General features: G+C 38.5%; 1 protein-coding gene across 3 annotated transcripts; it reads right to left on the bottom strand.

The window, feature by feature from the left end:
* Positions 1-71: 71 nt before the first annotated feature.
* slc1a2a (solute carrier family 1 member 2a) lies at positions 72-27751 on the bottom strand. Of its 3 annotated transcripts, none has more exons than XM_031290094.2 (11): positions 27553-27751; positions 10446-10585; positions 9662-9814; positions 8028-8278; positions 7836-7944; positions 7380-7506; positions 6923-7156; positions 6001-6195; positions 4763-4897; positions 3736-3943; positions 72-2666 (listed from the first exon to the last, which is right to left on the bottom strand). In XM_031290094.2, exons 2-11 carry the CDS (start codon positions 10573-10575, stop codon positions 2568-2570), a joined length of 1641 nt encoding a protein of 546 aa, XP_031145954.1. In that variant the 5' UTR covers positions 10576-10585; positions 27553-27751; the 3' UTR covers positions 72-2567. The 3 variants fall into 3 exon arrangements, with proteins under 3 accessions (XP_031145954.1, XP_031145955.1, XP_035855630.1); XM_031290095.2 differs by lacking the exon at positions 27553-27751 and adding an exon at positions 15761-16035; XM_035999737.1 differs by lacking the exon at positions 27553-27751 and adding an exon at positions 15761-16034 and having other exon boundaries at positions 72-2639.
* Between the last annotated feature and the right edge of the window lie 166 nt (positions 27752-27917).

Below are 27917 nucleotides of genomic sequence, written 5' to 3'. Positions count from 1 at the left end.
ACATGCAGTTATTGTATGTTCATATGCTGTATCCCACCCGCCATCATCTGAGAAATAAACACAACGGCAACTCATCAATAAACATTTATTTGCTCCCATTAATATTTACACACAAGTATTTAAACATTAACACACTTTCAGTCCATTTGGCTGTCAAATATGGTTTGTGCTCTGTTATAGTTTATTTAGTACGAGTGCATTCAATCCTGCTTGCATTTAGTCACTTTAGACGTTCTGCATCACAAGGAACAGACACAAGGACAACGTTGAATACATTCTCGGACCGATATGTGCATGGAATCAAAAATAAAGATAGAAAATATATGTTTTATTATCTAAAGATTGTAAAATTTCACCTGCTCATAGAAAACACCTGCTTCACTAGGCCAGTCGTCTAAGAACATATTCCTTTAAGCTCAAGGCCCAACAACAGATGCAATAGATGGAAAAGTGATGTGATGAATTAATAGATAACAGGATTTTGACATGAATCAGGGTATGCTGATAACTGAGGAAGACTCCATTTTAGAGGAAGGTGGTCCTTGAGCCTGGATGGCTTGCACAAAACTGCCTTAATGTGCTCATAACCCTTAAATAATCAGTAACAACATTCACTCAGCAAAGAGGGGAGAAATATTGGACTTTCTTCCTTGACAGAAATTTGATGCTCAGGAGTTTCTTTAAAAAACAGATCACTTGAATGCATTGTATGTAAATAAATAACCCTAAATTCACAACCTATTGGGACGAGAGGCCCATTAAAAGAAAATTAGCATTGTACTAACATTATTGCATACGTATATAGTTATAGTCTTTATAGAAACTTTTAGCATAGCAAAAACAAGTCTGATAGATGACATAACATGTCAAACCCTATACATTATACACTTTATCTAAGAAGAGTATATACACAAAGTGCAAGGAGGCACTTTAAACATGAATATATAAGCCGTCGCTTATATGAAAATAAGAAATCAATTATCCTGTTTTAACCTTGGTTTGAACTACACTCAACTACTGCTTGGTTGCTACGTGGAGATAAACTCAAAAACATGTTCAGCCAACATCCAATGACCTTGTTGTCACGGCTTCAGATTTATGCGAGTGCTGGAGGCATAATTTAGTGTGCATTTGCTAAACAGACGTCAAAGCTAATTAACTCATACATGTAATTACAAGCTTTTTATTTATTATATGTAAATCCGCAGTGTAAAAACTACATTCTGCAAAATCTACGTGATATCTTGTGAGGAAGGCCCAGCCGTCCTTGCTTTGAGTGTAGTAAAGCTGGTAGGTGGAGAATATTTACTTCTTCTACTAAAATGTGAGTCCCAATATTCTATTGAAATAAATAGTGATAACTTTTATCCGGAAATGTGTTAGTCATCACACTGACTGCACTCTGCAGTTGACATCGTCAAGGCAAGGTTGTCAATATAGCAAAGAAATAAACAGTTTGAAAGAAAACACAGAGCAATGCACTAGCCTGCTGAGAGTTTGAGAGACGCCCACCCTTTTTTTCTCTCTTGTTGAACCTCCAACGTTCTTCCCTGTTAATCCTTCTCTTCCTCTCAGAAACACACATGAACACACAGAAATCCCAGTACACAGGCATACGTTTTGACTACAAATAGAAACTCAGTGCTTCATACATAAAGAACATACATACAAAGAAATAATAATAAATAACTGCAGGGGCACCCTTCACATACATATTTTCTGCCTTACAGCTCTCTGCCACACACCCTGTACTGTTTGTTGCAACATTTAGAGGTCACACCCTCTGCTCTTATGTTCTAAGTCCTAAGCTTTGCTTCTTAGGCTTGGCCAGGTGTGTGTGACATCAAGATGTAATCCCATAAGTCAACCAGTCAAAGGTAACGCAGTGTTTAACCATCACGTACATCATAATGCCACAGGAAGCACTGTTCTGTTTTCATAAACCCCGTTTGCATTATTTTGAACCTTTGGTCCAGTGTTTATGGGCATTTTATAAGAACACAGAGCATCACAGAATACACAATTACACAAATACACATTGATAGTCACAAACCATCCAGTAACGAAAGCTGAGCTGTAACATTTGTTCAGACTCATTTACACCAACCTTTACATCTTCTCTTACTTGGTCCTTGTTTTAAATGTAACTGGCAAGGCCATCATCCACACATCATCTCTCTGCCCTTTAAGCTACAAAGAAAATGCTTCAATACAAAAGAAAAATGAGATGTTGCACAAGGTTGAAGAGTTCTTGTTGTTCTCGTTGACAGAACAGGAAGCTAAGTAAGGCCCTGAGTGTAGTCAACCGAACGATTTATTCTTCTGTACAAAGTGCATGAAATGCACCAGTTCATTACAGTTTGTGCAAATGCAAGATCTAATACAACTTGGGGAGTCATCTGCAGTCTGCTCCAGTAGCTACCCGGATGGGTAACTGAAAGAAAAAGACTCTTCACTTGTTCTTCTTCGTTTTTTTTGTGATGTTTTTTGTTGATTTTTATAGTTGTGTCGGCAGAAAGTAAAAGTTGTTGGAACTCAGGGTAAGGCGCAGCAGCACTGGATCTGCTTCACTCGCATTTCCATGGTCCCTCCTCAACAAGAGAGAACCCTGCAGTGTTGCCATTTTTGCCCATGGTGACCTGTAAGCAATTATCGAGATCATCTAACTATGGGGCCAAGGCACTGCCATTAACAAACTGTCAATGGTTGGGAGCAGAGAAGCCATTGGGTCATTACATTCAGGCAATTGACTTTGGGGCAGAATTAATGTGTTAATCCCCACCATTGAATAACATGTCATCTACATACACTGATACAATGATACAGTGATGCTGCTGATGTAGTTGGTCAGTTACACGATTATATGAGAACAAGGATAATTATAGTTCAGAGTTGGCCATGTATTTTATGGATTCTCTGCCCAAACTAATTACAATAGTCAGTCATCAATAATCTGAATGCAACTTTAGCAACAGCATGCAAAAGCAACATTATACAGACAATGAAATATCAACAAAATTCTACTAGTACACTAAAATACTTTTGCTCTTGTTTCTTAGCTACAATGTGGATAGGAGAGGATCTTTGGCATTTCAGGAATGTATTTTCAGGAATGGATGAAACATATTGAAACAGCAGTCTTTATGTATACCACTGGCTACAAAAACTCTTTTAAAAGATGGCCAATGATTGAAAACTGTAATTTGGTAAGGGCTGCCACAAATACATGTCCAATTAGGTAGACAAAAAAAAGAACAGTTTCTTAATAAAATCAAAACATACCACAACAAAATACAAGTCAAATATAATTGTGTACAAGACAACACATTAGGAATGGTTGATGCTTAAAATTAAACACTTTCATTTGGATTTCATGAGAGTAAAACAGAGTTTTCGAAGATGCTAAAAACCAAAAGTATAATTAAAAAAAAAAAAAAAAAAAAACTTGCTGCTTTTGTTGAACCTGGTACCACAAAAACTGCTTTTTCATATAAGTAACAGGTGAATAAATAAATATAGAAATATTTATTTGGCTTTTCACCCCTTTTAAAAAAACATTTTCTTAAATGAAAATATGACATGTACTATTCACAATCACATAGAAACAAATACACCAATAAAAGAAGTCACATAGAAAAGAAACACAAACACAAGGAATAGAAAGACGAACACACAGACAGAGCGGGGTAGGATTCTCTACATACAAGTCTCTATGTCCGTTAACGTGAAATGTACCTTGCAGCCGTCTATCAAGATTGAGTTGTGGTTAGTGTAAACATTCTGGTTGCTGTTATTTTCATAGAAGGATTGTGTCTTTGTCATCTCAAGTTCATCCATCCGGGCCTGTTGGTCGAAGGAGTCCAGCTCGTGCTTGGAAAGGTGGTACACGATACCCGCTCCATAGGAGTCGCCAACCACATTAACTGAGGTACGGAAACGATCCCTGCATGTTGAAGAGGAAAGTGGTGTGAAAGACACGATTGAAATGATTAATGAAAGAATGAAATTGTTCTAACTTTAAGTTTATGTTGTTAGTTATGCTTCTGAATGAGTGGGCGTATGTAGAGTAAAACTTCTATGTCTACAGAAAAGTTATCAAAGCCTGAGACTTTTACATCCTCATAACATATGTTAGAGACCGGTAGAAAACTGCACATTCAAATTAAAGTCAAGCAGCTGTTTTGATGCTACTTTGGCCACTCGTGGATTAGCTCTACACTGTGCAAAACATGTAATGAAATGGAAATGGAAAATGAAATATATGCAGTATATGTCTCATCTCAAAAAAAAAGATGGTGGTGGGTTTATTTTGAATGCCATTTACATCATTAAGACTGTAAAGCAACAGAAAGCAAGCTGTCACCAGAAGTGTTTTGCTCAGAGTTATTCTTTGAAGCTGTCATGGTTACCGGCTATGCATTAGAAACCCAGTGAGCATTATATGTTTCTCATTTTCCTTGTTTTCTTGTTTTCTATTCTGAAGAAAGAAAATATGAATTTGATCTTATTCAGGGCTTTTTTTTTGGGGTGTAAAAACAAACAATCTAAGCATTGGATTGTAAATGTGCACATTAAAAGTAACACAGAAGTAAATAATGAAAGATTTTGCACTGGGGGTAGTCACCATTATTTGAAAATGAAATATTCAGAAATTATCTCACTTTAGTTACTTTAACAAACCTGAAGATAAGAAACCCTTGCATGGTGTTGGTATGTGTCTGTATGTTTTCAGTATTAGTTTTTGTGTTGATGTTGAACCTACAGCAGCCAGTCGACAGCGACCAGGAGGCTGATGTCCTGAGTGGGCAGACCCACCGCTGTGAGGATCAGAAGCATGGTCACAAGTCCAGCACTGGGGATACTGGCTGCTCCAACACTGGCCAGGGTGGCTGTCATACTAAATAGGAAGCAAATTCAAACTCTCAGCAGGAGGACAAACCACAGGCGGTAAGGCTCCAACATTCCTCTGCCACTCACTATGTACTTAACATGCAGTTACTGTGATTCTAATCAAACTGGTTTGACAACAAATTCAATACTTGAAAGGACTAATCAATCAAAGTATATGAGTCCTCAGTGCCTAATGATAATCAAGTAAATTATCTTTATTAAGTTGTTTGTGAGACAGATTGTAAGAAACATATCCACAATGGTACTATAACTCCCAAACTATAGTTTAGTCTTCTTTATGTGAAATAAACTGTTCGATAAAATGTTAACGAGGTTTACTATATTTAAAAAAACAAATCAATGTAGACCTACGCATGTTTCACCAGTATTTACGAGACTGTCCTACCCTGAAAAACGCCCACAAGTTGTTCGTTCCAGCAGCAATTACCACTCACATTTACGTTTATAGTGGCAGCTTCCTCTAGCAGCAGCAGTAAATATGTCGGGAGCAAAGCAGGAAGTAAGGTGACGGAGTGTAAGACGCAGGTTGGGGTGGTGGATGGGTCAAACAAACACAGGACTTTCACCCAGGAGACCGGGGTTCATGTCCTGTTTGAAAATAAGAGTAAACGACAAGTTTTCTTTTAATTTAACGGAACAAAATGAACTACGCCACATTCTGCATAGCGGGCGTGACCGGAGATGAAGTAACTTAACGATTTGAAACCAAACAACGATCTTTTTCTAAACTTAACTAAGAAGTTTTTGTGCCTCAACCTAACCAAACTGCGACCGTTTCACAACGTTAACAACATGTTTGAAACCATGACTGTTTTGTTCTCTGGTTTAGATACGACGACGGAAAACTCTCCTGTGGGTTGGATTTCCTGCCACCACTAAGAGCGCTCATTTATTAAACGCTTTGGTGGGTCATATTAGAGTGTATGGTTTGGAGGACTTGTCAGTATTTACAGAATAATATAATATTTTAATTAATATTACTTTCATTCCTTTGCTCAGGCAGATTTGATTGAGAATTTGGCTAATTCATTACCAAAAGTTTACCTTGCAAATGTGTTGTCATATCTGAATCCGTAGCCACATTCTCACCTGACAGTAATAATCTGGCCCCAGTCGAGGTTGATCCCATTCATCTGAGCGATGAAGATGGCAGCCACAGCCTCATAAAGCGCCGTGCCGTCCATGTTGATGGTGGCACCCACTGGGAGGACAAAGCGTGTTACTCTCTTGTCGATGCCCAGGTTCTCCTCTAAGCATCGGAACGTGACAGGCAAGGTACCGGCACTGTTGGAAATAAAACAGGAAGAATTGCTTTGTTAGGTTAGGTTAGTCACGAACAACATGCAGTGAGCGTCAGTTTGCAAACTGCACCCAATTTGGCACTAAAAACTTGCAGAAATAAGGGACTCTACAATAAATTATAGATTTTCTGTTGAGAATTAATCAGAATGGGTCACCCTTGATGCTCCAATAGTTTTTAAACTTAATAACACTATTGTTCTTTTCATACAGACATTAATCCCCTCTGAACAATGGTGATTTATTCATTGTTAATTTGTTACATAAAATAGACTATGCAAAGCTTTTTGTGAGTTTCACAAAAAAACTAAAAGTTATGCGATTTTAAGTTCTCACAGAGAAAACAGCAGTTGTGACTCAGCAGTTGTTATGTATGTTTTTGCATGATAATAAGTTTCTCGCTGATAGCGGAGCAGTGAGCAGGCCGGAACTTTAGAGGAGTGAGCTCACCTCATTAAGTACAGGAAAGTTATCCCACATAGCAAATAGAAGCCATTGCTGGCAAGATTACTTTATCATTACCATTTGAAATAAAGGTTACTTTTGCTATGTAAGAACATACACAGAACCCATGGAGGAAGAGGAAAATTAGGGTATTCACAAAAACATGCAGCACACTGGAGAGGAAATTGGAATTAGAGTCATACATCTCAGGTCATACAGTCTGAATCCTAGAATATAAAACAGGAATGGAGACAGAAATCCCTCATACCTGGACGCTGTTCCAAGTGCCGTGACCCAAGCTTGGAATATTCCCATGAAGAACGTGAAGGGGTTTTGTCTTACTATCACAAAATATATCAGCGGAAGGAAGATGCCTCCATGGATGATGAGACCCACTATCACAGTGACCATATACATCCCCAGCTGCCTCGCAACCACCTCCAAGTCTGCAATGGAGATGATCTTTCCACAGATGAGGCAGGCAATACCAATAGGGGAGTACCTAAAGATAGACACAGGATATGTTTGTGATTAAAATTAGGATTATGATGTTATTTACGTGTATGCCTGCAGGTATATCATTAGTATTTTGAATATATTGGTACATAGTTAAAGTTGGCTTTTGGATACTCTGTGTCAATATCATTTTTGTGGAAACAAAAACCAGAGGGAATGATTTGGCAGTGTCATTGAGTGGAGCGATGCCTGTAGTGGACAACACTTACCACATAATTGCGCCAACAAGCCTCATAACAATCTCATTCAGGACATTGAAAAACTCCAACATCAGCTTGGCCTTTTCTCCCATTTTCCCCATAATAACTCCAAAAGCAACAAAGAATCCAATCAAACCTGTAAGAATACAGTGATGTTGAATTAGTCTTACAGAAAATGAATAGCATAGAATGAGAGTGAATCACTTGTTGAAAGCCACGTGGAAATGTAAATTTGTTCGGTATGTGTTTTTAATGATATGAAAAAGATAATATTCTAAAAAGTAAAAGTACTTAAGTGATATATAGTGGTAAAACGGAAAATTTAATTCATTTTTACATCCATGAAGGAGGTTTTGTTTTTGGCTCCATGTTGGTGGAGGATGAAAAATAACTTGTGTTTTTCTTCAACAACTGCTATTTCTTTTCACTTCTGTAGTGGGTGTGTTTTATAGACTTTTTACCTACCCAGGACGTTCATCCCACCCTTGAACTGAAGCGACCTTTTAACTGTGAATTGTGGAGGTGCTTTAGTTCTGTTAGTGGGCACTGGTACTTTGGTGGTTACTGTTTGGATCTGGACAAGAAGCAAAGAAAAGAACAAACCGTTGGAGCAACTGACATATGAAGCAAAGGTTATGTGGTGGGTGAGACTCCTACCTGCTGAAAGCAGGCCTGCACCAAGTTCTCTGGGAAAAGATTTCGGATGAGATCGAAGAAAGCGTCCACGCTGGACACCTCATCGTTCTTCTTTCCATGTCCAAGATTAGCCTTCAGCTTGGGGTTACCGGGATGGATGAGCAGCACCAGGATCACTCCGAGGACGGCTGCAATCACCGTCGTCGACATGTAGTACACCATGGCCCTGGTGCCTAAGCGGCCGCTGGATTTGGCATCCAAACCGGCTAGTCCTGTTGGCATAGTATGTTTTACAGGAAAATAAAGTGTCCAATATTAAAAGCTGCAATTCCTCTCTTTAACAGATAGTGATAAAGTTAGATTTGGTTTGAGTCAATACATTTATAATCTACGCATTTATACATAGTAAATATGAACTGTTCTCTAGGTGTTTATGAATTAACTAAGATTAAAACATCACAATTAAGTTGACCAGCTCCCCTCACCAAACTGCAAACTTACTAATGTCCTTCTGGTCAGACCAGCTTACAGCATTTAAACAGTGAAGCCTCCACACACAAGGCTTACCTCATTTAAACAAGTGTGATTGTTACTGTTCTCGCTGTGAGGACATATTGTGCAAATATATTAGAATAACTAATTCTATACCCAAAAATGTCATGACTTGCTTTCAAAGTGAGATGGCTCAGTGGGTCTGGGGTTATGTTCCATTTACGGCAGCTATTTGCACTATTTTTCAAACCATTTGATAATAAAATGCCTAAAAATCTAAACGTCATTTAGGAAAAACATGACATTTGCCAAGAAAAAGAATCATCCTGTTATTTTTTTCCAATTTTCTTCATCATTCTGAGACCAGAACACTACAAATGTTAAGGACGACTACATTTCACTCGAGCCACCTAAATGACAAAACTATTGATGGCTATTTTTAAGGTTCATAAGATAGATAGGGTAGGAATGTGACTTAAACAGCATTACTAATCTTGAATGTTTTTAGTAGTGTTCAAAGAATGAATGGTGATATTTCCCCAGTAATAGAACATTTGCTGCATTGATTTGCCAATCCAGTCAGAGATACTGAGGGGAAATGACACAGAGTTGAAGTTATTTTAAAAACCTAAATGATGCGGGGCTTTTGAGAAAACATTAGGCCACCCCATTGCTCCGCCCCTGTTTAAAAAATAAATTGTTTACTGAGGGTAACTGAGATTGGTAAGGAAGGCTTACTAGAAGTTATGTGCACTCTCAAGGTTGTGGAGAGGCACACTGTACTGTAGACAATATTTCAAATATCACTCATGCATCTTAGGGCCAGAGTCCAAAAATCAAAGTTGTACAGTATCTTCTAAGTGATTTGACGTGTGGAGTTATGACCACAGGTATTTCAGACAAAAAACATATAACAACTGAATCAAGTTTGTTAAAACAGGTCTACTAAAAACAATAATATCTGTGTACTTGTGCAAAGGAACTGTGGCTCCCATCCTCCACGCTTTTGGTTATAAACAAAATGCTAAAAAAAAAAAAAAAAAAAACTGCCCACTCTCTCCTCTCTCAGGTAGCAACAAGTCACACCATGCAACCTCATTTTTTTAAAACAGATGTCAGCAAATTGAGCAGAACATTTGCAGCAGCTACTGTACCTCACCCACCTGTGACCAGACTGGAAACAACAAGAGGCAATATAAGCATCTTCAGCATCCTCATCAGAATCTCTCCAGGGAAGGCGATGATCATAATAACATCCGGAGGGAGAGGCGATATGTGCCGCAGCAGCATTCCAGCAATGGAACCCAGAAACACACCTGAGCCGGCGAGAAAACACAAATCAAAGACCAAGCCAGGTGACTCTGGGCCATGAGATACTAACTATGCATCTAACTCATATGAGAGTCACAGTGCCATGGTGTCACCTATACTGCAATCCTTGTGTAAGGAATACAACTTTTATCTTCATAAGGCGATTATGTTTCACCCTTTAAAAAATAAATGACACCACTAAAATATAACTTCTGTCAACAGATGTAACATAGAAAAAAACGACTTGAAAACAATGCTGAAGATAACATTTCCCTTGTTTAGTTTGCCTCTGGTACATTCAAATGAAATATTAAAGTATGGCACTTCAGTGTATCACAGTGGGATTTAAATCTAGCATGAACCCAGAGAGAGAATATCATTAAACTCCTTTTCTTTAAAATACTAAATGATAAAGACAGAAGCTGTGAGGCACTATTGCCTCTCAGCAAGAAGATACTGGGTTTGAAAGACTGGGGGGGCGTTCCTGAGTGAAGTTTGATGAAGTTTGTTTGTTTTCAGAATATGTGTATGGGTGGGTGGATTATCCAATGTATGCTGGGAAAGGCTCCAGCTCCCCCTGAGTGGGGGTAGCAAATGGATAAATGGTCAATGAAAGTAGCCAGACCAAAAACATACCCAGGATTGTGAGAGTGAGAACCATGTTCTTCATGACTTTATCGCAAAAACTGCTACACCAACCCTCTGGAGCATCCACTATGGGCTCCATTTGGGTCTCATCCATCCTGACCTCCACTTGCTTCTGCATTTTGTTGGCACTGAAAGAACAAAAAGAAGAAAGAAGAGCTGTTGTTAATTACTGACCGATTTCTAAGTTGCACTATGATGAATTTATCTATGATATACATTACAAAGAAGCAGACATGCTTAGTAATCAAAATGATGTTTAGTTGCCATTAAGAGTTAAAGACTAGAGGTTTGATTACACTAGGATTAAGAGTCTAGTGGGACATATTAGTAGAAGTATTCCATGATTACTGAGCATGAAACGTTAGGAAGAGGGATGTAAAGATGCACCATGAATTGGTCAAAAATAGATATAAATATAGCTGCAAGCAGCAATGAGGGGGCCAAGCAGTACACTAGCAGGAATGGCGTTGCCATGGCATGAGCAAGCACTCACAGCAACTTTGATGGCAATTGGATAAAGAATGGCTGAGATATCAGCTCATTTACTTCGTTACAGTGCCGCTAGAGGCCAAATGACACCACTTTCCTTGCACGTCCTCACAATCAGCTACCATGTCCCTGTACCAAGTTTGGACTTCATACATCAAAGCGTTGCTGAGATATGAGCTCACTTCCTGTGATTATAGCACCCCCATAGTGGTCAAAGGTCACCAAATTTTTTTTACATCCTTGGGATTGGGTCTTGAGTCCATGTACAAAGTTCGGTTTCGATACATGAAAGCGTTGGTGAGATATGAGCCTACTTCCTGTGATTATAGCACCCACCTACTGGTCAAAAGACTCCAAATTTATTGTGCGTCCTCAGGATGGGGTCCCAAGTCCATGTACCAAGTTTGGTTTCGATACGTGAAAGCGTTGCTGAGATGTGAGCCTACTTCCTGTGATTATAATGCCCCCATAGTGGTCAAAAGTCAACAAATTTCTTGAGCCTCCTCCTAATTGGGTCATGAGTCCAAGTATTGAGATTGGTTTTGATCAAGGGGGTAAGCTTCTCCTCACAACCCGTAGATCCTATGGCGCCATTTTGATGCTAACAAGCACTCACCCGCCGTTAGCATCCCATTGACTGCCATTCATTTTGATGTCACTTTGATAGCGAATAACTTTACATCTGAAGCGTTTAAAGACTTTATTTGTCCATTGTTTATTTCTAAAGAAACACGACAATGTATAAAAGGCTCCATTACCTTGTATCTCACGTTATGGCTCCATAGTAGACGTTTTTGTAAAAATGAAAAAGGCTAACGATTGTGTCATAACCATGGGACTTTCTGTTGCATAGTAGAGGAATTACCGTATAGTACAGGAGAAGCTCGCAGGCAGTTTGGACTTACATTAGCTGTTTAAGTTTAATTACTAATGTTAACTAGCATTTTGGTTAGCAATAATCAGCCTGTGCCTATGTTATCTCCTTACATACCTACGCTCTCCGTCTCTGCAAGATTGGGAATGATTGAGATTTCTCTTGGCACAGCTACCAGAAGACTTCCAACTTTCAGATAGGTTGCTCACATCACATTTACGTTGTCTCTCTCAGTTGGAGGCTGCACAGTAATGCTCAGCGCTCACCGGAGCGCTGATTTTGTGACCTGTGAAAACTTTTTAGTGTTTTTGATGAAATCCAATATGGCGGCCGGATCAATTAGGTTGAGGTCACAAATTGGCATGTATCGGCCTTAGGACCTCCCACAGTATTAACAGACACTGCTAGTAAGTTTTAATTCCAAACACATCAAACTTTATAGGCAAAAACGTAATTTTGCTAATTACAGCTCCCCCTATAGTTATAAGGTAACCAAATTTCTTGAGCCTCTTCCTAATTGGGCCCTGTACCTATGTACTAAGATTGGTGTTGATATGTGAAAGACTTGTCGAGATATGAGTTCTCTTCCTGATTGGCGGCTTTGCCGTCGATTTCAATTGGCTGTGACGGGCAAACACTTTTGAATATCAATACCCAATGGAATAACTTTTGTGAGGCATGGTCTGCAGATCATCTGTGCCAAGTTTCGTGAAAATCGGACCAATTTTGTGACCTGTGAAAACTTTTTAGTGTTTTTGATCAAATCAATATGGCGGAAGGTCAACATGGCGGATATTGACATCATGGGGTGCGTTGAGTTTGGCGTCATCCAAGGATTCCAACTATATCTCGATGTTCAAAATTGGACATACGGTTCAAAAGTTAATTGCATGGCTGCAACAACAACTTTGACCCATTGGTGGCGCTAGACTGCCTGTGGTGCAGACCTAAAACTTGGTGAAATGAATTATGGGACTGTCCCGAATCAATGTGCTAAATTTCACAACTTTTTACTGTACGGTTCTATGGGCTGCCTTAGACTCCCATGGCAGAGGAAAGATGTGTAATAATAAGAAAAGGTAGAATCACTAATGGTGCTTCGCAGCTTCGCTAGCTACAACCGCTTGAGAAAAAAAATTAATGAGCCTAGGGTGTAATCTACTGTAGATTTCACTTGTTTGACTTTAGACATCACTGCATCTTCTAAATTTAATTATTTGAAGAGATATTTTTTTATTTATTTATGTGATTTGTTCTAAAAATCTAATTCCTATTTTTTTTTTTTATTTAATATTTGTTATTTAAGATCAAATACAATTTCAGTTGCACTTTTGATAAGAGGACACATCTGTTGTTTTGCACAGTTTATATAAATAAAGGAATATTTTTAGTCATTTGTCTGCAGCTCATTCTGTCAAAAAAATCCTGAGAAAATCGAATCGTCAACTTAAAATAGTGAATCGTATAGAATCGTGAGTTGAGTGTACAGTTACATCCCAAGTTAGGAACGTTCGTTTTGGTTGTGCAAGCATACATCATTGGCAGTGTGTGTTGGTGGGAAGCCATTGAGGGATCACAATGTTTTCACTTGCACAGGTAAGGGTGGGATCCTAGGGAGTAAAGTGAACCTCCCACATATTAGTCCCTCCTTTTCAGCAGCTCCTCGCTAGCAGGTGAAAAAAAGTTGAGTAGTGCGACCATGTGCACTGCAGGAGACACATGTCTGTCTAATACCCTCACCATACCAACAGTAGAGATAGCAGTGACAAGATGGCAACACACAGGGTTTTGGTGGTTCCAAAACTGGGGAGAAAAGGGGGCCCCAACACAAAATGGAGTTATGATAGCACTGAGTTTCAGTGCTACAAAACAATTTGCATGAGTGATTGAATTCACAATATTGCATTCAAGATTACTGGATCAAAAAAGTTCACTTGTCATTAAGTAATTAATGAGGGCACATGCAGACATGATTCAATTCAATTTATTCTGCATACTTTGCATTCTAAATGCATGCAAAGTTGTGAAAAGTTTGCAGATAGTCTTTCGTAATTAGTGACTGACATTCGCAAACATTTAGCACCGAATCAATAAAGAGCCTGTTTATAATCTGCATTTTAAATAAATTATCCCAGTTTTACTCAAATTGAATAAACAGAACACCAGCTGTTAGTCATATCCTCCCCTCTGCTTCTGTTGCTGTTGCTGTTGCTTCTGTCCGATGTCTATGCATAGTCATTTATGATAATTTGAGATATTCTATTTCTGTGTTGAATTAAATATTAAATAAATAAATGTGTTTTTTTCACAAGCAAATACTTCATATATTGTCGCCGTCAGACAGAAACCTTGTATCTCCATATTTCGTCATTTTTATTTTTTTAATAAATCAATGATATTAGTCACCATTTACGTCTCTCTCTCTGTGGGTTTTACAACTATTTAAGCAGTCACAAGGCCATTTCGTCAGACTTCATCTAAGGTAAATAGCTCAATAAAATATTTTCAAATTAACCTTTATTTCCATTTCCTGAAAAACAATGGTTTTGGACATACAAGGTTTTCACCCGACAGCAACGATATATACACATAAAGTATGTGTGTGTGTTTTGTAGTCAGTGATTTGGCATGATGTTTTCTATTAGTTTCCAGCATTTTGTTATTTCATTGCTGAGAGATGTTGATTTCAAATGATGATTCTGTCCATCCTACGATCCAGTCCTTGTTCTTACTGCCTCATCATCTCACTGTAGCAACAAGTATGCCGGGTTTGTTGTGGTCCGCCGTAAAGCCTCTTTGACTTAAAGATCAGCTCTCCCCTGTGCAGCCTTTAAATCCTCTGTAGAGCACAGACGTGCACAGTTATGTAACAGTGAATGCCCGTGTCATTTGGACACTCTTGACCTTCATGACTTTAACACCTGGACTATTAATTCTGGCATAAAACCCAACAGAAAAATACTGAAGTTTCTTTCAGCAAAGGTGGTGAATTATGTGAAAACCTTCCTCCAACAAAAGGACGCCCTCAGGACAATACATAGTACAGAGAAAGTCTGAAGGCTACAAAGCTTTGCTTATAGGAACTATAGAAACATAATGCACTCTTCTTCCCACATTCAATAACATGTTTGAGAATTAAATATTTGAATGAGCTTCTGTACCAGACATGAAAGGGAACAGGGAACATATAGGGTGAGGACAGAACAACTGCCAAGTCAATTACGCCTGTCTGATGCACTGTGCTCTAGCATTAATAAACCTTAAGCCTTTTAAAGAGGATAAAATTAGCACCTCAAGTGATCGAGTTATACAACAGAAAAGGGGCTTCCCAGGAAAAGTCAAGGTGTCACCAATACCCCCCTGACGACTGTTATGCAGGATATTACTAATTACACACTACACCAAAATTGAGTGTTCACTTCAATTTCTCTTTGTTTTTCTACAGCTATATACTCCAAAAGCCTTGGACAAATCATTTAGCTCCAAAAAAATATTCCTGAATAAGCAATTTGAGGTAGTTTTCGTACCGAACAAAGGAAATATTTAATATATTTTTCAATGAAAGCTGGTCATTTAATTTCTAAAGATCTCTGGTTGTGAGGCTGATGCAAAAGGGTCAAAGGGCAGAACATGACGGAGTGTATGCGCTCTCTTTAAAGAGCAATGATAGAGAAATCTGAAAAAACATCTTACTTCCTCTATCAATATATCGCCAACATGATTACTACAGATGTAAAACTGACAGAAGTTTACCCTTATGGCAGTTATTTCTAGACACAATAGACAATATCTATTATTGCATCATTGATGCATCATTCGGCTTTCACAGGAAAGTTGCACAGGAGCTGCAGAATATTATTTTGATGGCCACTCTTAAATGTTTTGACCACTCATTTCATAAACTGCTACCACATCATTACATGCAAATTAGAATGCTTACCAGTTGTTTTGTATGTTGATTTGGATTGAAATTGTGTTAGTGCAGAGCTACTACACAGCCATCTGCGTCGGTGAAGAATATAACGGAGTCATGGCTCATGCATTAGTAAATCCAGTAAGAACCTCCAACAAGTATTTTTTGTCCCTTTAGGAAGGGCTTTTCAGTCCTTAAAAAATCTGCAGATCACTTCTTCCTCAGCGTTGGATGTATATCCACAATCACAGATTCAGGGAGGTGTGTAAAGGTAAACTGACTATCCTGGATGTCTGACAGGAGTCTGCCAGACACGAAGGGTGGAGTCAACCTGCTAAGATTAGCAAGGGAGCGAAAATCCTTGTTGCTGTCTTTTCTTTTTCTCAGCTTGGTTTTATTTGTTTACTTCTCCTTCCAGCAAGAGTGATTTGCGTTGCTTTGGACTTCCAAAGAAATAAAGTCTCAGGAGGTCCTGAATGAGTAGAAATAAATGCTTAGAGTTGTGATCTTTGATTAGTCATACTTTACTAAACGCACACATTTTGTTGGGTTGCTTTAAACAGCTTATTTCATTAGATTTCATAAATTAGAGAATAAACAAATCAATGCATATTCATCAGGGCAAGTTTTTAAGTGTCCACATGTTTGCAATTGCAGAACTTAAGTACAGACATTTAGTAAGAGCCACAACGTGCATGGTTTGCATAGCTTTTATTTTGTACAGCCCTTTCAAAAAAACGTTGCCATGAGCTTTACCACCTTGCCTATACATATATTGTGTCTCATGTGGCTTTCCTGTTATTAATCAGTCAGGTAACACTTTATAATGGCTGATCAAATGTGTACTGTTCATCTGTGCCGCCATGTGGGGAATTTGAAAATGATTAAGTACTACTCGTGTGCAAGCCAAACATGATAAAATGGTCTTCAAAACATGACTAGGCTTCTTGCAAACTAAGTGATTTATTTGTAATGTTAAATGGGTTTATTTGCATGCTTCATTAATATGTGAGCCAGTAAAGAGAAAGGCATACATTTAAAGTACAAATCCGGCGCAAAATGAACCTAGGGGTTAATAACACATGTGTACCCAATTTGACTGTTCTCTGGGATATGGTTTCATGCTAATCAAATGTGACCAGTTTTATCGCAAACCGCTAATTAGCTTATAACGCTAGTCGTCCCTACATGTAAACCAAAGCATTGAGAACTTTGTAAGTGTCCAGACAGTTAGACATACAAAATATATATATATATTAGGGCTGTCAAACGATTAATTTTTATAATCGTGATTAATCGCTGAATTTCTATAGTTAATCGCGATTAATGCGTGTTTTATCACATGATTAAAATTCTATTATTTTGCATTTCAGAACAGTTTTTAAATACATATTAACAATCGAAAGCAATTTTTACCAGTGTATCTTGATTGGGAATCACCTTGCAGCAGTTCCACTGTGGCTGCTTTCTCCGCGTTGTACAGGTTGTGTATCTAACCCGGTCTCACGACAGTTTGTGTAAATGTCACGTAATTTTTAATCTATTGATACGTGTTCACGGGGATGTTTTTCTCGTTTTTTTTCGTGGTGGCCAGCACGAAATACTTTACGGGGAAAGGACGCCTCACACGCCGGGAGACGGCCGAAAAGGACGCCTCACATGCCGGGAGATGGCCGCGGGGGACGAGCGACAATAACGGGATGGCGGAGGTTGGGTTTAGGAAAAACACTACGGAGAAAGGACGCCTTACACGCTGGGAGACGGCCGCGGGGGACGGCCGCGGGGGATGGCCGCTGGGGACGCGCCACAATAACGGGATGACGGAGGTATGCCGGGAGGTCACGTTAACTGTACTACTATGTTTAGCTCCGTAGGTGGTAGCTCAAGCTTGATGTGCTTCGGTGATATTTTAATTCGGCTTTACACAATGTGCATATGGCTTTCGACTTGTCTGCGAGCCGTCCGGGAGTTTTGGAAAATAAAAAGCGCAATTCAGGATTTCATTGCTGCTGTGTTTCTCCATCATGCCTGCAGCCTGCAGCAGCAGGTTGTGTTAGGAGGAAGTGGCAGCTTGATGATAAGTAACGGTGCTGCAAAGGGTCAAAATAGTAGCCTGTTAGGCACAACGCAAAGAAGTGTAAATTCAATTAATAAATGCTGGCATGCGATTAATGCGATTAAAAAAAATGTATCGCATCGCGTCGACCCTTAATTGCATCGCGATTAACGCATTTTATATATATATATATATATATATATATATATATATATATATATATGATTGAGATTTCTCTTGGCACAGCTACCAGAAGACTTACAACTTTCAGACACGTTGCTCACGTCACATTTACGTCGTCTCTCTCAGTTGGATGCTGCGCAGTAACGCTCAGCGCTCACCGGAAAAGTGCTTCTAAAGGCCTTCACTGGTCCATTCTTATATACAGTCTATGATGTAGATCATGTCAGCTAGCTAGCTCCATAGACAGTAAAAGAAAGGCTGTTTCTACAACTTCAGTCAGTTACAAGGCAGGATTAGCTGGGAGACTTCTAAATGAGGGCGCACATGTAAGTAGTTCTTTTGTAGATTATGGTGAACTTGTGTGTGTTGTAGCAGTACTTTGCTATTGAGAAAGAGGTAGCATGCTAGTGTTAGCATTAGCGTTAGCATGCTAACGCTACGAGCTAATGGTTGCGGTTATCCTGCTCGTTTCGGCTTGTGACATCACAAGCCGTGCCGATTTTGAACAGCTCACCCAGAGACTGAAGACAGGACACATTCAGGAACCGTATCTCACTCTAAACAGCATGGATGGATTTTTTTCAAAGTTTGTATGTGTGTGGAAGCACCAGAGACACAACATAACACCCCAAATAGCTGTACATACTGTACATATCTGTCTGTATGGTTCATTCAGTATATCCATATTCAGTTTTTCTTATTATATATTCTGTTAATATAATGCATATATCTATATCTACATTATTCTTACTACTAGTATAATGTCACTGCTACTACATTGCACATATCTGTACATGTTGTTCATACACTGTTCATATTACATAGCCATATTTATTCTGCTCTTACAACACTGCAATATATTTCTTATCCTGCATATGCAACACTTGTCTATATTATATATCGCATTGCACTTTTCTGCTTTTTTTTGCACTTCTGGTTGGACGCAAACTGCATTTCACTGTCTTTGTACTTGTACACTGCACAATGACAATAAAGTTGAATCTAATCTAATCTAAATAGAAATAGCGATTTCTTTTTACTTTACCCGTGCCCCGACGACTACCGTTATAAGGTAATTAGCGATTTGCGATAAACTGGTCACATTTGATTAGCATGAAAACATATCCCAGAGAACGGTCAAACTCGGTACACATGTGCTATTAACTCCTAGGTTCATTTGACCTTTAAGGTTTAATATCAGGTTCTTAATACAATTTTAACAATAAACAATAACTTCCGAATTAACCTGTAAAAAGCTTTGAGGAGAACTCTTTTAGCAAAATAAAAGCTTAATTGAGCGCAAAACAGAAAAAAATCTGTTGCAGCTGTTTCCTCTACACAGTTTTGAGTATTTAATCAGACATCAATTATGGCTTATATTTGGATATTATTTCATATTTATTACTATAATTATATTTATTTTAGTGGAGGCTTCTGCATTCAAGTGGCTTTTGGCAGTTCTGTTCCTCATCTTAAACTACATTGGATTGCTTGAGATGACTTGATAATTTGGATGAAGGCAAATAAAAAGCAAATCAAGCCAAATATAAACTTTTCATGATTTTACGTATACATTGTGTGTTTGTTGTATTCCAATAATATGACTCTGAGTGTTTTCCCGTTCTGCCCTCTCCCCGCTCTGCCAGCATTAAATCTTGATCTGATTTGAGGTATTTGCAGTGGTGCAGCTGTTGGTGGTGTTTAGTCATTGAGTGGTCTCCATATTATTATACTCTTCCTGAGACCGCAGCTTATCTTATGAAGTTTCAACGTGTGGAATTGCTGTGGTACATGCAGTCATTGTGATGGTGTTGCCATGGCAGCATTTATTCTTTAATGTTATGGTTGGACTTTTTATGTAGACAAGATGATTACCAAGGTGTCTGGTGTCATTGGAGCCATTTTAACATTTTGACAGTCATCATGCCCCTCTTTGGTCTCTCATTATAGGTCAGTCATGATGACGTGCAGTCTCTTAAGATTGCATTAAGCCTCATCAATTGTTATCCACGGTATAATTTAGTTGTTAAATGGGGCTATGCAGGTTGACTGTGATACTACTTTATCCTTTGATGTGGCAATCATCAGAACGTCTTTACCCAGAAAATTACTGTATGGGTCGCTTTTGCAAGCAGCTCATAACTGCCAACAATAAGGTTTCTGATTAGGCGGCGACCTCTCGTGGCTGTAGTCATTATTGTGAGAGCAAACGAGAAAGTGAGTTGACATAGTACGAAAGCGCCAATTTCCACGTAAGGATGTCGGTTGGGGTGGTAAGGGACTTTCACTCAGCAGACCGGGGTTTGTGTTTCGTATGAAAACAAAAGTCAACTGTCATTTTCAAACTAACCAAGTTTTACGGACTTTAGTCCTCGATGCAATGACGTCCGTGACGTCCCGTTACTTTCTCATTGTAGTAGTTTTATTGGACATTCACATGTAAAGCCAATCCCTGATGTTTTATTAATCCTAAATAAGTATTTTTGTCGCCTAAATTGAAATAGTTCAGTTTCACAAGATTTACTACTATCTACTATATGTTTAAAACTTGGCCTGTTATATACATTAAATAGAACAGTCACATGATTACGGTCACATGACTAAACCGCCACCGTGCTGCAGTAAATAGAACGGTCGTAAAGTCTTTGGAAATCAACCTATAATGTTGTTTAGGTGTGAGGATGTTGCAATTAAAGAATTGCTTGGCCAGAATCAATAAAGAATTGAATGCCAGCTGTATGATTACAGGATGATCGACCATTAAAAGACAAAATAGCTGCTGTAGGAAATAGGCATATTATCCCTGCAGTTTGCAGAGTTACTGGATGTAAGTTTGTTGAGGAGGTGACACTTTATATCCGTGAAGTGTGTGAAGATTCCCATTGCTGTGCTACTCTCAGAGCTTAGGGAGGGAGAAGAAAGACAATCTAAGAGCGCGTGGCAAAGTATTTGTCCACGCAATTCCACAGCCTGCACTGCCTTTTCTCCCCTCAGCATCAAGTCGACCTCATGCTGCAACACCTGACAACGCACACCACACTTAGACAGCAGGTGTCTATAATTAACTAATCTGTTCTGAGCCATCCTAATCCAGCACACATACACACTGAGATGGATCAGACACACTCAAGAACAAGAATACAACTGTGATATTTTAGAATACATTTCCACAAATCATAACACAAAGGTCTCATCCTTTGGGTGCTTTGGTTATATAGTGATATTGACAGTGGATCACTTTGTGGCAATCAAATAATATATTGGTTTCAAAATAACACAGATAGCAACAGAAACAAGTCAGCAATGTTGATCTGTGATTCAGGGTGTGCAAACGTCTGTGTGAACCTTCTTCACACACTTAACTGTTGCACACACCTCTGCTCTACAAAGTCCTAATCACCACAAATCCTACTCATGAGTATCACTGATATGTAGACCCAAAAATAACAAAATGTATTACAAGGTCATGAGCCAAGTCAAAACTATAACTACATTTAAAAAATTGGAAGGACATTTGGGGAGCGCAGACATCTGCCAAAGCCATGCCCTATCTCGCAATGTTAACGACAGTGAAAAATACTTTGTGTGTCCACCCCAAAATTTAGATCCACTCCAAAACTTAAGCCTAGTCCACACGTACAAGCTTTTTCTTTGCTGCGTTTTAGGTCACTGTAAAAGTATCTTTTGAAAAACTCAGGCCAGGGTGAAGACTTTTGGAAACACTGCTTGTGTGTTTTAGTGTAAACAGGGAAAACAGAGTTTTTGGCTTGTCAGAGTGTGGGCAATTATTTCCTTTGTGAGGCGTCATAAATGAGGCAACATTTCTTGCAATGGCAGACGTGGCCAAAATAGTACTGGTAACAGGCTTGCTACCAGGACTTTTTTTTTTTTTTTTTTTTTTTTTTTTTTACATATTTACACATAGTTGTACAATAACTCTTCCATTGTGTTGTGGAACGGAGCCGACAGAATGCGCTACGGAGGTCACTGAATCCAAAACTGCCATGACACAGACCTCGACGCCAACGCAGCCGGTTTTGGACAAGTTCATCAGACTTCTAGTTAGTGGGTAGTCTTCTGGTAACAGCTTTTTTCAGGCTTCTGATTGGCCAACATCTTCTTATTTGCCAGATTGGAGTTACGCTGCCTGTAGGGTTGGCGTGCTCCTGACAGCGCTTCAATTGTGTTTTTGCATGCACAGGACTTTTTTGAGAACGAACAAAGGAAAAAAAAAACATTTTTAAAATACCCATATTTGTGTGGTCTAGGTTCTCCTTCAGCCTATGCTACACCCTTCCACTAGTGTTAAGTATGTTGTAGAATTTTAAGCAAAATATTGTAGTTCAGATTTGTATTAAATGTCTGCTTGTCACTAAGGCTCCTCTTTGCCAGTGAAGCTTTCTTTAGTTACTAATTTTAAATTTTTTAAAGACTTTCCCGTTTCCTCACTTTAAAATGTAGCATTGTTTGAACTTGCATTGCATCAACAAATCAAGTTCAGTATAAAGAGTTCTGACAATCACGCATTTTATACTGATAAGTAGGTTTTAGTTTTCAGAGAGACACAATACTCAATACAAACTCCTGAAAGTACAAATAGGCTTTTGTCCAGCTTTTGTATATGGTGTCTAATTTGTTAGTAACTAACCTAATGTTGCCAAATAGCTAGTAAACGAGCCTTAATGAGGCATGTTGTGTGCAGTCTTTTGTTCCTTGGCCTCAACTAACAGAGACTAAAGAGTCTGGGCCACATTATGAGTGGCCAGTATGAGAAACATTGTAATCCTAAACAACCAAGTGTCATCAAAAACCTACAGAAACCATTTTCATACCAAAATATATTTGACTTATCAACCAAGAGGCTGACCACATTGATGTACAAGGGAAAATGGCTTCAAGCACATTCAGACAGATACTGCAGTAAATACTGTAAATATCGACACTGACTAAAATCTCTTTATGCTGCCAGTGGGAAAATAATATATAATCACTAGTGTAGTGGTTAGTACACAGTGGTATACCCACCTCTTATTCTGGTGGTTTACAGTATAACCGCCTATCAGCCAAAAAGCCATACCCACTTCTTCCTCGGTAACCTACTCATCTACTTAGTAGTACACCCACCACATCAACTACCACTACACCACTGTATATAATGTATATATTATCATAAAACTACACGATCAATTCAGCAGCAAATGTTATACTGGCAGTATTGCTATAGTGGCTTCAGTTGAATAAATGAATGAATGTAAACAATAAAGAACAGAAACATCACAGCCCTCCTCAACAAATACTTCATTTTAACCAAAATCTCAGTAATAACTGGTACAGTGAAACAGGTACAGTAGAAAGACTAGGAAACTCAGTTCTCAGATGTACAGGTTATCTATCTTAGCCTGGAGTTAAGCTAATTACCGTGCACGCCCAGAGGGGCATAGCAGCCAGTTCTTGTTTTCTGTTTCTGAGAAACACTTATATATTTAAGCCTCAAAGGTTTTGTCAGTGATAGTGTCCCAAATATAATAAGAGTTATTCTTGTATTCATTTATGTAAAATATATCTTCACAGTGGAATCACACACCATCCAAAGCACTGTTCCCATTGTACCTTTAGAGGTGTTTACACCTTCTACATACTGTAAATACATGTTAAAAAGAATACAACACCCAGTATGCTCTAACCACTGTTGCATAACATAGACTCTTGGTTGCTGTGGATGTGGAAAGTCCATTAACTGCAGAGATTTTGTCTCTTTAGGATACCACAATCAGGGTTCAGTCAGTCAGTAAAATATTGATAATTCAATGGGCCGAAAACAAAGAGGATTAATGGGCTCCTCTGATGGTTCCATGTGCCAAAGTGTCAAACTGTCAACGCTTTTAGGGATTTCATGCTGTCAGATAAATATTATATGCTTTACAGGTTTAGAAAACTCCATCGGCTGCAGAGGAAAAGCACATTTTGCAAAACTAGATGGGTATTATCTCTGGAGACTGAAAATATAACCAAACTTTGACAATTAGGAAAGATGCCATTCATGTTTCGATTCAAAAACAGTTTTCATCAATCGTCTAATATTTATAGCCAATTAAAGGATTTGAATGCACTTTCCAGGTTTTACAGCCATTTCTTGCACTCAATGCAATCCCCACGCACAGAACTTTCATTTCAGAAGTTCATGACATTATGAACATAATTACAGAAACATAAAATGTTCCTTCAGTGACTGCTAAATTAAAACATTGTAATTATTCTGCATGCAAAACATTACCACCGAAAGCTCGTCTTTTCTTTATAGAATAAGTGAGAAAATTGCAAATGAGGTGAGAGAATATAAATTTTCTTCACAAGAATTGTTTCAAGAATTCAAGTGTTAGTCGAAGTCTATAGCTAATATAGTTAATTGGTCGTCTTGACACTTTTACAAAAGAAATATGTATTATCTGTTTAATCTGCAAGTCAGAGGAATACTAATTCAAAATGCTTTATGTTTTATAGGACCACGCAGAAGTAATGATTTATGATGGTTGGTTGACATTTCATTTTCCCTGGTACTGTTGCATGTGATATTGAGTTTTTCATTAGATAAAAAAGCACAAACTGTAAACTCAAGATGGGTACTTTTTTTACACTCAAGATCTCAAAATCATGACAAATCATTCAAGTTCTGGGTATTTTCAGACTAATTAGGCAAAAATACAAATTCATTGTGGTGGTGCTTGTTTAAAATAGGGCTGTTACTTTTCGCAGTGTTTCATATATTTATTATTCTTTTCTATGAAAACCCCATTCTTTTCTATGAAATGTTGAACAGCCAGAATAGCAGACCTCCTTGCTGCCCATGAACACAGCAGAATAGTTACAACATGTCTACAAATCACAGATGAGAATCTTTAAGGAGTGTTTCCATTCCTACACTCACCAGACATCAACCTCACTGGATGAATCAATAAATAAATGAATGAATGAATCATAAACACTCTCTAGAATACTCTGAAAGAAAACATCAATTGATATCCATTGATGCCAGGCCGAGGGGATAGGGGTAAACATTCAACTGTACTAAATTAGGAATTTATATACGAATTAACATGTTTAAATCACATTAAAGAAATCAATCTTGTTGGAAATGTTGGAAATATGGGAAACTTTAGGGAAAATGTATACTGTTTTTAGTAGGTGGCTCAGGCTGTAAATAAAGATAATAAGAATATAAATAACAATTATAATAATACTGTATTTCAACAGTATAAAATACATGCAAAAATGCAACGCAGTGGATGCACATATCAGGGAAGGCTATGCAGTGAGTGTTGCCACTAATGGCAACCCTTTTTTGGGTCATAGAGGCATGATGTACGGCTGATCATCCTGATTCACTGATGATTTTAATTACATCTGTCTTGTAAGAGCAGATATTTCAGTTGGATCTAAGCCAGAGCTGAGCACCAGCTCCTGATTATGAGAGTTAACTGCTCTTACTGATGCAGGAAATGTACAATTAAAAATTTTTCGGATGGATAAGGAGCTCTTGACTTGCTCTGCCATCATGCCCTCCACTTGGGAATGAAGTTGAAAAGGAAATGCCGTTTCCACTCAGACTCCCTTCACAAAGTCTCCTTGTCCTTCGTTACAGAGTAAGGCAAATCAGAGATGAATTGATGGGTGATATGTTAGGTGGCTGTCTTACAGGGAGTTAGGTGAGAAGATTGATATCAATTTCCATCTCTGTGCATTCAAACCATTGTTCCAGAAAGTCATTAGCTTAGCTTAGCTGGAAGCAATGGGAACCAGCTACCATTCACCCAAAAAAAGAAAAATCCATCTTTAAACAGCGCCAAAATCGTGTTTGCATGTTGTATCCTTAATACATCCAGGTTTGTTTAAAGTTTGGAAAGTTTGGAAAGTTTGGCAAGCTGGCAACTTTTGGGACAGGACCTCTGAGTTGCTGCATGCTATCCAGTGTTCCACCGTGGCTTTCGGGGTTGGGGATAGGGGTTGAGAGGGTATAAACACATGTACATGCGTACATGAATGCGACTGCCTACGTGCAAAAATATACTATCAACACATTTTAATAGAGAATATTTAGCCTGGGACCACAAAGAAACAGAAAACATATTCACCGTTGCAATGTATAATTATAATATACAATAATATATATATATATATATATAATTATAATAATTATATTCTCTCCGCCAAGAAACAATTAAATGCCAACGCACAGTGGACAGGCAATGGTTTGTGTTACTTTGTTAAACAGACCAGACCTAGGCTGCACTGCATGACAATTATGAACCCACAGTCTCAAATGTTGGTCTAACCAAACATAGCAAGATAGCCTTTCCAACTGCTTCTCTAAACACAACACCCAATGCTCGCCGCACAGTAAAACATTCCGTAGGTAACGCAGCAAAGCAAATACACCATCAAACAGTAGGCAACGTGAGTATGCCCCAACGCATGGATGGCTACAGCAGGAATGAACCAATTATCGGAAATTGTTATGCATCAATAAACACGTATGTTGACAACTGCTTTACTATTAGCCTATTATTTATTTCAGGAACCTAAATATACAGAAAAACATATCCACACAGAAAAAAAAACAGTGGCACCAAAATATAGGATATTCGAGCTCCCCCTACATTTCTCAAATGAGATTTTCTGGGGAGCTCATGGAAGGCTATTTCTCCTCAGTGATTTCGTTGATGTGATGCTTGAAAGTTTCTTTGATGCACAATTGAATACGAGGGACCCTTTTCCTTCAACATCTTTTTTACAGGACTTCTCTCTGATTTGTTACATATTCATGCTTACTGAAAAATAATTTATGCTGCAAATTGAAATTTTCTAAAATCATTATTACGTTTATGCTATGTGGATTTGATTATGTCTGTAGTCAAGTTCCCTAACAACAAGCATACAAAAATAAGAAACTGTCTGATATGCAACCCATCTAGCGAATTTTACTTAGGATTTACAGTATAACTCTTCGGGCTATTCTTTTGAACTTCATCCTCTTTTAGCCTTGTGTCGTGTTGGGGGGTGTAGTGGGAGTGAATCTCACAGAACACCATATCTCTAATGATGCACATGTGGCCCAAGGCCAGCGGCTTTGCATTGCTTTAAGAAACACTGTCACTTCCATTAAATGCACGGGTTGACTTGTTCATGTCCTGAGATGTGGAGTCATTAATATTTAAATTCACTAACAGTTTATGGGTTTCTAGTATTTTAGGCTGATAACAACGATAAAAGGCAACACCAACCATTACATTCAGGTATGCGTAGAACTCGGTCACAGCACTAGCAACATTGTAACAACTCCTCCCTAATAGCTTCACAGCCTACTATACAGTGTATGTCTAACCAAGCAACCATCTTAAGTACGAGGAATGACGCTACAGAGGATGGAGTTTGGGTCTCCTTGAGGGAAATCACAGGCCAAATTGTTTTGCTTTACATTTTTATTACTTGTAATTACCTGTTTTCCAGTTAGATACAGGTACAACCGTTCTTATAAGAAAATTATAGTATAATTGTCTAGCATCTTTAAATGGAAAATGCTCACCTGTGGATGTCTTGTCTTAAATTTGTTGGCTTTCCTGATTGGAGTTAATGTTAATTTCCTTCAAGTGTTGGTACAATTAAAGCAGCATTAAGATTTGCAGAGTTTTTGGAGAGAAATCATACAGGTGTTGCAGCAGGTTCCTCCTCTGCTGCTCTGATGTATGGAAATGCTTGCACCTCCCTCTTGCAACAAACGCACTGCACATGCACACTGATGCACAGACAGAAGGGTGGGGGTTTGAGATGGGAGGTCGGTTCCTCCTCTAAGGTGTGAGTGGGGTGTTCTCTCAGTTAAATAGCAATAAATTAGCAGACTTTCACCCCATTTTAAGCATCATGACCCCATACAGTAAGATGGAGACCTAC

This window comes from Sander lucioperca, chromosome 3 (genome assembly GCF_008315115.2).
Source record: "Sander lucioperca isolate FBNREF2018 chromosome 3, SLUC_FBN_1.2, whole genome shotgun sequence".
Lineage (NCBI taxonomy): Eukaryota > Metazoa > Chordata > Actinopteri > Perciformes > Percidae > Sander > Sander lucioperca.
The sequence above is the reverse complement of the archived record's forward strand: the minus strand, read 5'-3'. Positions and strand labels throughout refer to the sequence as shown.

Coding starts and splice junctions, on each gene's coding strand:
- slc1a2a (XM_031290094.2), bottom strand. CDS start 10,575: ATGCAGAAGCAAGTGGAGGTCAGGATGGATGAGACCCAAATGGAGCCC. Junction 7,507..7,835: donor GGGTGGGATGAACGTCCTGG/GTAGGTAAAAAG, acceptor GTATTCTTACAG/GTTTGATTGGATTCTTTGTT. Junction 2,667..3,735: donor TCTTGATAGACGGCTGCAAG/GTACATTTCACG, acceptor TTGGCCCCATAG/TTAGATGATCTCGATAATTG.